The sequence below is a fragment of the Myzus persicae genome, unplaced genomic scaffold (assembly GCF_001856785.1).
Source record: "Myzus persicae strain clone G006 unplaced genomic scaffold, MPER_G0061.0, whole genome shotgun sequence".
In the NCBI taxonomy this organism is placed as follows: Eukaryota; Metazoa; Arthropoda; class Insecta; order Hemiptera; family Aphididae; genus Myzus; species Myzus persicae.
Window position 1 is genome coordinate 454,656 of NW_019100780.1, and position 12,863 is coordinate 467,518.

Consider the following 12,863-nt stretch of genomic DNA (forward strand, 5'->3'; position numbering starts at 1 on the left):
TAATGTAGGCACGAACTTTTGGGCTCCCCCTTTTGGATCTTCTTTGGATCAGGGTAGACGGACATTAAAAACACGGGCTACGAGCACACGGATTCTATAACATACGGGTACACGGGTACATGGACTCTAAATACACGTGTACACGTGTATTTTAATTACACGGGCTTTAACACCGTTTTGTTAAAAACACGGGTATCCGTGTTTTTAAATACACGTGAAATAGAGACCTCTAATTATTATATATGGTGTATCTCGAAGATATGACAAAATATTTAAACGTGATTTCATTTTAAAATTTAAAATCCTCAGTGATAAAGCATGTAATGTAATATTATTTGAGTGAATCATGCACAAGAATTAAAAGATGCCAGATTCTGACGGTGGCGTTTGAACTAATCTGCTAGAATTTAATTTTGCGTGGTCAAGACAACTACCGCCTATATAATATTATAGCTAGGGATCTTTATTGTGTTCAAAATAATAATATGTCCATAACAGTCTCCCCCCGACTTGTGACACTAAAAATAATAATAATTATTATTATATATTATAGAAATATGACGGCAATGGGCCCTGCAGCTTTGGTCATGTACAACGTGTCCGACGATGCGGAATACTACGCCGATCTGACCACTATGGTCCAGCGGGATGCTGCAGCGGAACTTGCAACCGTCTCGCCAGCGTCTCCCGGACGCCTATTGTCCGTCGATTACCCGTTCGCGATCAGCAAACAGTCGACGCCGACTACTACGGCCGTCATCGATTATGCGGTCAGAAACGTTTCTGTGGCTCTGTGCCATCAGCCCTCCGGCATACCATCTGTCGACGAATATTTTACCGGTGAGCCTATATAATTAATTTTATTTAGTTATGTCCACTTGTTCTCTATATATTATATTAGAGGTGCATGATACACGATTTAAGTAGGTATTTAATTGTCAGTACCAAATATTGCTTGTACTTGCGAAGAGATATAATCAGTTAGGTAGCTCGTGCTCTATACTACGCATGCAGTCTGCTTGTTTCCCTGTATAGTGTTATTGAACAAAATAATATAGGTATTCACTGGTGATAAGCTCACATTTGAGCCACTTTGTGTTCACGCTGCAGCGCAGTCTGCAATATTATAGAGTCTGTACACATCTAAAAATCTTTCAATAAAACGGGCCTATATATAGTAATTATAAATGTAAAATGTAATATTGTATTATAAGTAGATAGATTCATAGTTTTCTTTAAAATGTTTTTATGGATTAGTAATTACGAATCTTTACAGAAAATTATTCTTAAGGTAGTTAGGACTTGATTTAAATATATTAAAATTAAATCTATACCTACATAATACTCATTATATGGGTAAACATTTTTTTTTTAAATTAAGCAGAATAGTTTTCTAAGCTGTATGTACATTTTGAAAGGAATATATAAGCAAAGTGGTTGTTTTAACTTATTATTATATTATATTAGTGGTATATTGGCGACCAATATTTTTGGGGTATACCGTCATACCGAGCACACTTTTTGTGAATACCTGCAGTAATTTATCATTTGTCGTATAAACTACTTTAAAACATATCAACTTAATTCTAGAAACATCACAATTTTTTATCTTCATTTTAAATATACGTTAAATAAAGCATTATAGTCGTTTAACGGGTTCATTTTCGATCATAGACCTTACAGAATAAGGTGAAGGTCTACCAATGAGTTTCAATGTGTTATTATGGCAATATTTTTGTGTTGTGTAGACATTATAGTATAATATATAGATCGAATTGTTACATAAAAACTGATTGTATATTGACGTAATTAGACTTGAATTGTATTTATTATTATTTCATGAACAATACTTATTTTCTTCTTGTGGATCGTTAGTGTCGGGCTACTCATTGGTCTCGTCGTATTTATCTTTTATTTCAAATAACCAATCAATATTCATCAGCCAATCGAAATAATAACATGATCTGTATTGATATTATTAAATAAGTAATAAAAGATTTATGTATGGAAAAATATATTAAATTCCATTATTTTACTCTCTTAAGTTTATAACTATATAGGTAATAGAAAATGCTGAATTACATAAATGCTGTTATTCTTAAAATTCATTTTTTTGTTTTTTTTTTAAATTCAAAATGTAAGACAAAACATTAGTCAATAAATATTAAGAATAATTATAAAGAATAATGAGATTCATTGTAAGAGGCATGGAGTGGAAATTACACATTAGTAACACCTACGTATTTTGGTTATTTATTTGTTAGTATTTAATAAATAACAATTCCAATTGCGTTTTTTTTCTGCTAGGAGGGTTATCAATGATCTCTATTCTTGCGATAACTTATCAGGAGTAAAAAGAGAGTACATATTTTTTATTAAAGAGTTAGCTAGTGTGGGAGATCAATTTGGAATAAAAGCATTTGTAATATAGTTTGGTGAGAGTATTAACTGTCAAAATTTGTAGATATTATGTATTGTTATGTTAGTCAGATATCTTGAGGAACCAGTAATAACATCTGCTGAACGATATTTTTTGAAAAGCTTGAATTGGCTAACCATTAGATGGTTTGGCTGATTCTCAAATTTGTATAGGTACTATAATATGATCAAACCGGTGTGATCACATTTTTGTACTGGAGTGGTTTGGTTCTGAGATTTAATTTTGATTTTGGAAGAGTACGGAAAATATGATTATTTTTTTTTAGGTTTCAGCCTTAACTTGAGGTTGACTGTTTATCCAGTGTTATTCCAAGATATTTGGTTATATTTTGACGTTTTATTCTGTAATATTTATGTTATTATTAAGTATAATTACGATTTATTTAAAATAGTTTACCTACTTAAAATTATTTGTATAGTGCCCAGAAAATCTTAACACACCGGGATGCAATTATAGTCTTAGAAAGACTGCATGGATCTATATATATATTTATATGAAATAATATTTTACCCGAAAAAAATCTTTTAAAATTGTCTGCATGGTTTATTTACCCCTAACAGTTCGTTTACTTGCCGTTAGGCTTTATTCTTGTCGATAGTCATGCATAATACATTTTTAGGTTTCGTTCACATACTTAATATAGGTGCGAGGTGCCTATGTACATAATATTATGTACAATGTACTGCGAATACCCACAGCCGTGGCTGTCTGCACAACTTCGACAGCCATCATGATCATATTTAAATATTAAATACTAAATAGTAAACATATACGTATAAAGGTACCTAATGAGGATATTCGCGCACAACTTTTATCATTGTCATTGGACCTTGGTGGAATGCCAAAAATAATGTTTTGTTATCGTGACTCGTACCTATATTATATTATATATAGGTATAGATATTTTTTTTATAAAAATGGAAAACTGTGGGTGAAAAAAAGAAATTCATTGCATAACTAATGCGTGTAAGTATACATGTATATAGAGCTATGCGTAGTATTACATTTTTTTCTTGAAGATCGCGTAAATTCTTATAACCCTTGCACGGTTTGCGGTCGTTTGGACACGGAGTCATGAACATTTCAAGGTTGTTGTGGCCAAGGCGGATTTTTCTCCGTGTGTACATTGATATACACATCATTTTACGTTTCGGGATTGTCTGTCATGTAATATAATATTTAATATATATAGGACATGAGTACCATACACTTGTTGAAAAAAATAGTGTGGCAGAGCAAACATCATCATTTCCATCGATTATATTTATTTTTGATTGCGCAATTCAACGGAGTATAATATAGGGTATTACCTCAAAGTGTTCTCAATAGAACAGGTATTTACAATCGTGTATTAATATTATATATTGCTCACTTATATCACAAACACGTGCGTCGAAACGCGCCAAGAGGAATGGTCAACAAGGTGGCGTTGTAGTGGACAGACCACTTTCTCTGTAATATATATTTCTCTCTCAATCTCTCTCTTTCTACGTATCACTCTATCTCCCTCTAAAATGTTTTGTTTCTGTTTTTGTTAATTTGTTCTCACTCCGGTTATAATATTTACTACCGCATGTGTACCTACCATATTGCGTCATGTATACACCCATTAAAGAGGAGAGTAGCAGACTCTCTTGCCTTGAACTATTGATTTTGTAGAAAGCAATAAAGTATCCGGAAAACGAAAATATTTCAACAATCTCTGTAACGATGAGCTTATAATATCAATTGTAATAATAAACTATACTAAAATAAGTATACATTTTTTTTTTACTGATATTTTATATTATCATCATATACTCACTTTTGCACAGCCGATCCAACCAATCTATGATGATGTGTTATCCTATGAACTATACGAGCATACGAAGATGTAGCGACCTTATCTTGAGCCCCTCGTTCAGTACCCGGGTGTCAAACCAAAGGAATCGATTCGCAGTGTCATCTGCAGTCAAAGGTCCCAAACCACACGCAGTCCCTTTAAACCATCTTTCCACGACAATAAACGCGTGAAATGAATATTTAGTAGATTTTATTACTATCTTATATTATCTTAAATAATATACCAAGTCACTTATATAAAGGCATAATGGTCTTATTGAGTAATACATGGCAATTTTAGTTAAGATTCAATCAGAAACATTCGGTTAATCATAATTTATTATTTTTACCATTTATACACTCAATTAATTACTTAGTTTCTATTTTTTAATCATTCTAAATTGTTTTTCGTATTCCACTTAATTTAAATCCATACGTTTATAGGATCAGATGATAAATAAAATCAATGATCATGCGAGCATATTGTATTATTGTACCTACAATATTAGGTATATATTCCTCTGCGGCTCTGCATGTAAATACATTGTACGTAGGTAATATCGTATAAGTATAAAATAAAGTTTATCGTTTATGTTTTTATAATAATGAACAAGTAGTCTGCATATTATGATTTTATTATTTGTTCAATAAACATTAAATTAACGCATCATGTATAATGTATTTCTGTATTGTATATTTTAGAAAGTATTATACAAAGTATAGTGATGTATTACATAGGAATTTATTATATATAATATTATACAATAATACAAATATTATGTAAGATAATAGTTATACTTGAGTTATATTTCGTAGTTTTTTTTTTACATTAAAGATACTTATTATATGTATCTTGTTAATTTATAAATGTTCAGCTATGCTCTGTGAGCACGCCTGAAAATGTTTCGAAAGGCCGGAGGGTCTGGTCTTATTTGATATATATTGCGATAAGTGCATAATTTAAAGTTTTCGATCAACATTTGTACTAGGTATAAAACAACCAAAATGATTTAAACTTGTTATTGACAGTTGTAAGTTGGCCGGGAGCTGGTTAAACTTGTGGGCATTACCTACCTGCTTTTGTATTTTGCGCAAGCATGAGTATATAATATGACTTATATACGTACCGTAACTAGTTACAGTAACCAGCCATATATAAGGTTAGTCACCTAACTATATAATGTGCTACTTTATTCTTATAACTTATGATTTTTGTAAATAGTAAATCATATTTTTGTAATTAACTGCACTCAAAAATTTTAGTCTGCAAGTAAAATTTTACTCTTTTTTCACTGGAATAAAGGACTTATCCGTGGCTTTCTATTTTGTACGTAACCAATTAAACATCATATGCCCTTGTCACTTTATATTTTTCGTATGAAGAAGCTGATAACTTACGCCTTACAATTAAAGTTGTGTACTATTTTTTTTAGGGAGTTATATAACACTGTGCTGTAGTTTCTCGTTTCTTTCTGGCCAGGTGATGAAGAGTAATCTGTTGGGCGGCGCGGTCTATCTTTTTGTGGACTAGATTACATTTCACCACTTCAATCCCCACCCAAAGTAACACATTTAAGTTTAAATTAATTTATGCTGAGAAAAATAAATTAAAGAATAAGTAATTATTAATTTTACTCTCTACGTAATGTCCTTATGTACTTATTAATTATAATACCTATTTATCTGCAGTTATTAGTTTTAAAAACAAATTACAACTACTATCGACGAGTGATGTCTTAGTTGAATTTACTAATGAGTCAGCAGCTTTATAACTAGATTGGTCGCTAATTAGATAAGTTCTAAATATATACGGACCACGTAGGTTGTAGGTACAACGATGCATAAATATAACTATACATATACTTTCTATTTAATTGAAATTTTGAAACCAATAATGCACGATTAATAATATCTTAAATTGTATACGCTGTACATAATAAAAATAATAAGCTTTTCGATTGATGATTGGGATCGTTAAAATTTATAACGCGTTTGTTTGACAAGACCGGTTTTTGTTAATTAGTACTCACAATACCTACGGATCAAAATGATCGTTATAGAGTAGGTATACCTGTATCTGACCATAAACTTATATAATATATAATTTTGTAATGACAAAATCAATTTTAAGATATAATAATTATTTTTTTATGTTATTGTGGTTTTTTGTAGTTTCTTCATTTGTGTTGTTTAAATTAGAGCGTTTTCTCAACAACAATTAAAAAATGTGCTTTTATCGGACCACGCTTTCCGTTTGCGCTGATCAGGGTCACTACTTAGGAAGCTTATTACAAAATATACGCCATAATTATTATTTATATTTTATTTTTATTCTGTTCACGGTCCATTCCGCATGTGTGATCTGATCCTGCACATCTTGAAATATTAAGAGTAGGTATAACCATCGGTCCGTAAAGCACGTCATTATATAATATTATTGACTAACTATTGTATCATAATATTATTATATGTTTATATATATGTTCTAATGCTCTTGTCTCAAACCTAAACACTTACTTTTAAGGAACTGTCGACTTCTTTAGGAAACTTAATGTTGCGATTGTTTAATACTCTAATTCTGGTATACCAGCAATCGTTTACATTTGCAAAGATATTATTATATACGATTAATGATTGTTAATGATGACAAATGCAGGTTTGGATTCAGAATATTTTGGGAAGCAAATAAAAAAAAAAATTGGTTATACCTTTCTATTTAAAAGTTGTAGTACAAATTTGTTTTATTGGTGGCTTAGACGTCGGGAGGAACCCGAGCACCCATAGCGCTCCCCTTGAATCCATGCCTGTGATGATGTACTATAAATCGTTAATTATAATTATAATATATTATAATGCTTACCTATTTATTTTTTGTTTACTGCAGCTATAAACCTGACGGGAGTGACGATATTTACGGTTGGTGCTGTAATCGTGGTCATGATCCTGTATCTGTATGTGGACACTCTGAGGTGTATCATCAAAAATGCGCCGCCCATGGTTAAAACCCACTCTGCGTTCATACTTAGCGTATACCCGGTAAGTTTCAGTCGTCAAGCATTGTGAGCATTTGCACTGCAGCCAGACAAGGCAATCCCCTCTCCCCCAAAAAAGAAAAAAATTCATATTGAATGATTTATTATTATTTATCACTTGGATTCAATTTTGGTCCATTTTAGAGTCGTTAATAGTTTATCTTTGGTTTTACCGTCTCATCATGGGAATAAACAATTTTTATTTTTCATTGATAAATATTTAACTAAAAGTTTCAGAGCACACTTGATTTTTTTTGTTAAAGGAATACGTTTGATTATTATACACTGGCATTTGTATGTTTTCTCAGTTATGTGTATTATTGTCTATAACGCTTAAAAAAACTAATAAATATTTTAAACATTGATAAAGGGGTCGGGGTGTGAGTATTCGAATTTGTATGCTTATTTAAATGTATTTAGATTCGACCCATATATGGCTATAGACTGCTATCGCTGAAGTAGTGTTATGGAAATGGTGGGGAAGGGGGGTCAAAGGAGTTAATTGATCCCGGATGTTGTTGAATTATTGCTCTTTCGACAATTCTCATATCTCTAGATTTATTACTAATATTTATATTTTATAATCAATGATGATATAACCTGTATATAATAATATATACGATACATATTATGCCTATATAAATAATATGGGGGTTGGTAGGTAGGTACCTAATGAAGCGATAAATGAATTTCAGACATACCGCAGAACATCGGGCCATTGGTTCCGTATACCCTGCAACTAACAATATATGATGATTACGGAATAAACGTCATAACTCATAATATTTAACATACGGTATAGGTACCTTTAAAACTCACATGTTACGAGTTTACGAAACTGCAATTATATTTATGTAAAATGTATAATGCATCTTTCGATCCAACAGGTCGTCGCGGTGGCCACTTATTGCGCAATCCTGGTGCCTAGAGCTCACCTTCTGGCCGAAGCCATGACTCAGGGCATGTTCATGGCTTCGATGTATCAGCTGTTCTGTCTGTTCATGGCGTACTGCGGTGGAGAAGCCAATCTCATCGCTTCCGTAAAACCACAGTCGTTGGACATGCAAGTGCCACCCTGTTGCTGTTGGCCGTGCTGCTGTTTTTTGCCTAAATTCACGCTAACCAAGTACGATTATCGTGTAGATTTAGTAGTTTGTAAAAATATTACTTTTAAGTTTATAACTTACAACTTATAAGTACATATAGAAATTACCTATTATCGTGAACCTATACCTACATATGTTTGTTTGCGAAATACGGCAAACAGTAGGTATACAGGACGAAATGCAGTCGGATAGAATATTATAAAGTGTGTAACGACACTCGGTTGGGAAGGTTTCCAACTTATAACTTGAAAACATAAAAAAACATTTTAAAGGGGATACATTTTAATTACATTAAAGTTATAAGATACATTATGTATTTTTTTCAAAATTATCTGTTTAATATATGCTGTTTGATTAGGTAGGTATAGAAGTTTTTAATAGTATCTAGTAGGTACTTCATTAAAAACTTAGCTAAAATAAGAAGTGTGGATGGAGTGTAATAAAGGGTGCTGGAGCTGTGTCTCCACTTCTTTTTGAAGAAACTCTGGTTCTACGGTTAAATAAATTACCTGCACTCCACGTGTTTTTGCAGTGCCTAGTTAAAATGTGTGTAGACAATCCGAAAAATTACAACAAATATGCCATTCCATGAACCATCATTAACCATTATATATTATGCGTAATAAGGTACTGCAGCAAAAAATGTATATCTAAATAAATATTTGTATACCAATAATCTGTTTACGCGTCGTTATATATTTTTGTTTATACAATATATTGTATTCTGCAGGAAACATTTAAGGCACCTGAGAATGTTGGTGCTACAATTGCCCGTAGTCCAAGGTTTTGTATACATGGTGTTGCTCGTCATGTGGGCTGAAGAAGAGGTAATATATACTTATTACTTATATGCCCAATAATATATTATTTACTATTATTCATTACCTGAATTGAATATTAATACAATTGATATATTTATATTATACGTCGTAAGTCATTTGAAAAATTATAGAGCTTTCGCGAAAATCCTAGGTTCCTTGCAAAGTAATAGACCGTTTCGATACATGCATTTTTTTTCGTAGACAGACTGAAATTGTCTTTGTTTACGTAGAGAGGTAGGCCCGGATTGAACCGGCGCGGCGAGCTACCGAGAAACTCTCGAGGTAGGCCATGTAAAAATTGGACCGGTCATTCAACTAATTATGACTGATAAACTACAGCAGTAATATTATGAGATGCCTAATTAATGAGGTGATTAGATATTTTACGTTATTATTTTTACATAATAAATGTGCAGCGGTGTTATCTGTTATGGTTGTGCCTATGTATGTATGTATGTATGCAATAAACAAATATGCAAATAGTAAAGCATTTCCAAGTTTTTTGAACTCTAACGATATGCCCTATATAAATTATAGTTAAGAGCACACCTTAAAATTGAAGTCCAGCTTAACCTATATAATAGTACATATTATTGTGTATATTATTACGTCAAAACCTGTAGCCACATTGCGTAAGCTTATTATTTAATAATTAATATAAAATGTTCCGGTTAACAGAGCTTGTACCAAGTCAACTACATGTACATGCAACCATTCATCGTGATATCCATCATATGCGGCATGTGGGGCATCTCGATGACCATGAGAGTGCTCGGAGAAATACTCAAGGATCACGGCATCCAAGGGAAATTCGTGGTGCTCCAACTGGTGCTGGTATTGGCCAAGTTACAGGGACTAGCGTTTAGAGGGATAGTGTGGGCAGGATGGTTACCCTGCAAGCCTCCAATTTCACCCACCGTTTATGCGAATCGTACGTACCAATATATTTATATTATTATTCAGTATACCTAAATACAATGTATACCAGGAGATTAAACTAGGCTAGGTGTTTAATGTAAGACACTCAATATATGTACTTTAAAACCTATTAAAATATTTTTTTGAAAATATATTTTTACATTATTTTAAGTCGTTAAAAAATAACATTCTTAAACACCCACTAGCATTAATTTTACGAAGAAAAAGTAAAAATTATAAACAAACGCTTTACTTAAGTACGATAAAAATAGAATTTTCACTCACAAACACTGTAAAAATTGACCATGTTATACTTGATACAATCACCCGTCATGTCCACAGTGATATACAACTCGACCATGTTATGGGAAATGTTGGTGTTGGCCGCGTTGGCCAGGAAGCTCTACAAGAAACCGTTGCCGGACCAGTGTTTCGTCGATCCTCCGAAGATCACGTGCTGTGTGGATTTGCCTAGCAACCAGGAAAACAACAACATCATAACCGGCACGTACAACCAGTGTTTCGACATGAATGCTTAGAAAAATATATAAAGTCATATCGTTCCAGTTGGTGCACCATGTACGCGGTGACCGCCATGGGCAACTCTTTATTGGTTTTTGACTTTGATGACGACACACGCGTATCTATTCCACGCGTACCTATAAATACATAATAATATGTGATATTATGTTATATGCATAGGCGTGCCGAGTGCGCAAAGTTTAATCGTAGCAGGGTATGCTGCTTCCAAAATTTGCTCCCTGAAAATATAAATGCCCTAAATAGTGAAATACTCTTTTAACCTACCTTTGCCTTTAAAATATTTATTATTTATTAGTATTTATTACTACAACTACTCGTACTTACGCTTTTTATTTGAAAATAATAATAGGTTTTACAATAAACTACCGTCATAGCGAAAAAATGTATAACTTAGTTGGTAGTTTTAAATGTTTGTAAATATATTTATATACTTTTCATGTGTTGAGCGGGGTTTGAACCCCCACTCACCGTTTCTATGGCCCTGTCTATCCCAGCAGGGTACCAACCCTTATGTGCAAGCGCATACCCTGTGCAGTGTACACAAGCCTCGTCCGCATGCCTATGCCTATATTACAAGTATTTAGTATATAGTATATTATTGTATTATGCTATGAGTGCTGATTTCACGTCGCTTTACATAGGCACTTCCTATTCGAAATATCGATTTACTATAGTATAATTTATTATAGATAGTAGTGCACGTGTACCAGTGTAAGAGCAACTCCGATTTTTTCGTCGGAAAGTGAAAAGCACACACACAACATTAGGTACCTATATTATTATACTCTGTAGCCGACTAAAGACGCGTTTTTATACCTACTGTACATTTTTTTTATTTTTAAATATATTTTTACGAAACGTTTTATACTATTAACATTTTTATCCAGAGTACACTTTACCTATATTACCTGTACATAATAATTTATAAGCTTCAAAACTATCGATACAATTTTTTTTACCATTGGATAACCTGTAAAATAGGTTTACGTTATTTTAAACTTCCAGACTATAAAAAAAAAATATTGTCTCGTGTGAAAATAACTTCAGGCATCGACTTATTCGTTTCCGAAGATCATAGACACAAGTGATGAAGAAATTTTTTCCCATACTAAAGCTAAATGGAAGACGTACTGCACTGGTCTGTTTTTTTATTTTTTATTTCTTGGTCAAACGCCTCCTAACTAGGTTATAAGCTCATAAAGTCCTGACTCTTTCAGCTAAGCACCCAGTCGGCTGCGATTGTGGTTTACCGAAACTAAAATATGTAAAATCATATTATATTTATTATTCAAGGAGTACCTTTACACCTTTTCACAAGATATACTAGAAAGTTTGACGAGTATGATTTATGAGCCTATCCATAGAGATACCCACCTACCTACTGTGAAAGGGTTGTTAAACGGGGTAGACTCGGATGAAATAATTGACGAAGTCGCCTAGTTTAATAATTTATCGCCATAAAATAATTATACCGATGATGATCAATCGTGTCATTGTTATCATATTCTAGACCTAAGTGCAATGGGTGTATAAAGTGTGTCATACGAACGAAGCAATCAAAATTGTTTTTCTTTTGGTGGCCCTTTTAATATATTTCGTTGTCACAAATAAAACCTAGGTACCCACCCACTTTTGCTTTAGTATAATATTAAAACATGTCATATAAATAAATTAACATGTCACCCCATTGTTCAATATTTATTTCGTATTTTTTAAAGTGATTTTTGTTTGTACACTTCAGTAATAATGTGTTTGACCAGAGGTGACATAAAGGAAACTAGTGTTCGAAAATACTTTAAATAACAACATACAAAAATACTAACTTAATAGTTTATAAAATTATAACTGTCAGCAGTAAAACAGCCTTAGCATTTTTTCTTTTTAACGATAAATAATAATATTGATTATCATAAAACTAAATATTGAATTTAATGCTAAACAATTGGAAGAACATTAGGAAAGGTCTAAAATCAATAACAGTACACATATTATTAGATGATTTGCTTTTATTAAAAAAACAAAAAAAAAACTAAAAATCACTAATACTTCATGGATTTATAATACTGGTATGTGGTGAGTGCAATAAGATGATTAACAAGAAAACTTAAAAAGTTAAACAATAATTTATTATTATTATGATGAAACTATAACTAAAAATTCTAAATGCCAATATGATTTTTTT

General features: G+C 32.2%; 1 protein-coding gene across 1 annotated transcript in view; it reads left to right on the plus strand.

Moving 5' to 3' along the window:
* Positions 1–11,548, plus strand: part of LOC111042940 (organic solute transporter alpha-like protein) — a 16,150-nt gene extending 4,602 nt beyond the window's left edge. Inside the window, exons 2-7 of the mRNA XM_022327688.1 lie at positions 554–840; positions 7,146–7,297; positions 8,181–8,419; positions 9,130–9,226; positions 9,899–10,151; positions 10,481–11,548. Coding sequence (XP_022183380.1) covers positions 558–840; positions 7,146–7,297; positions 8,181–8,419; positions 9,130–9,226; positions 9,899–10,151; positions 10,481–10,677 — 1,221 coding nt within the window. The 5' untranslated portion in view covers positions 554–557 and the 3' untranslated portion in view covers positions 10,678–11,548. The remainder of the gene's footprint in view (positions 1–553; positions 841–7,145; positions 7,298–8,180; positions 8,420–9,129; positions 9,227–9,898; positions 10,152–10,480) is intronic.
* The last annotated feature ends 1,315 nt before the right edge of the window (positions 11,549–12,863 follow it).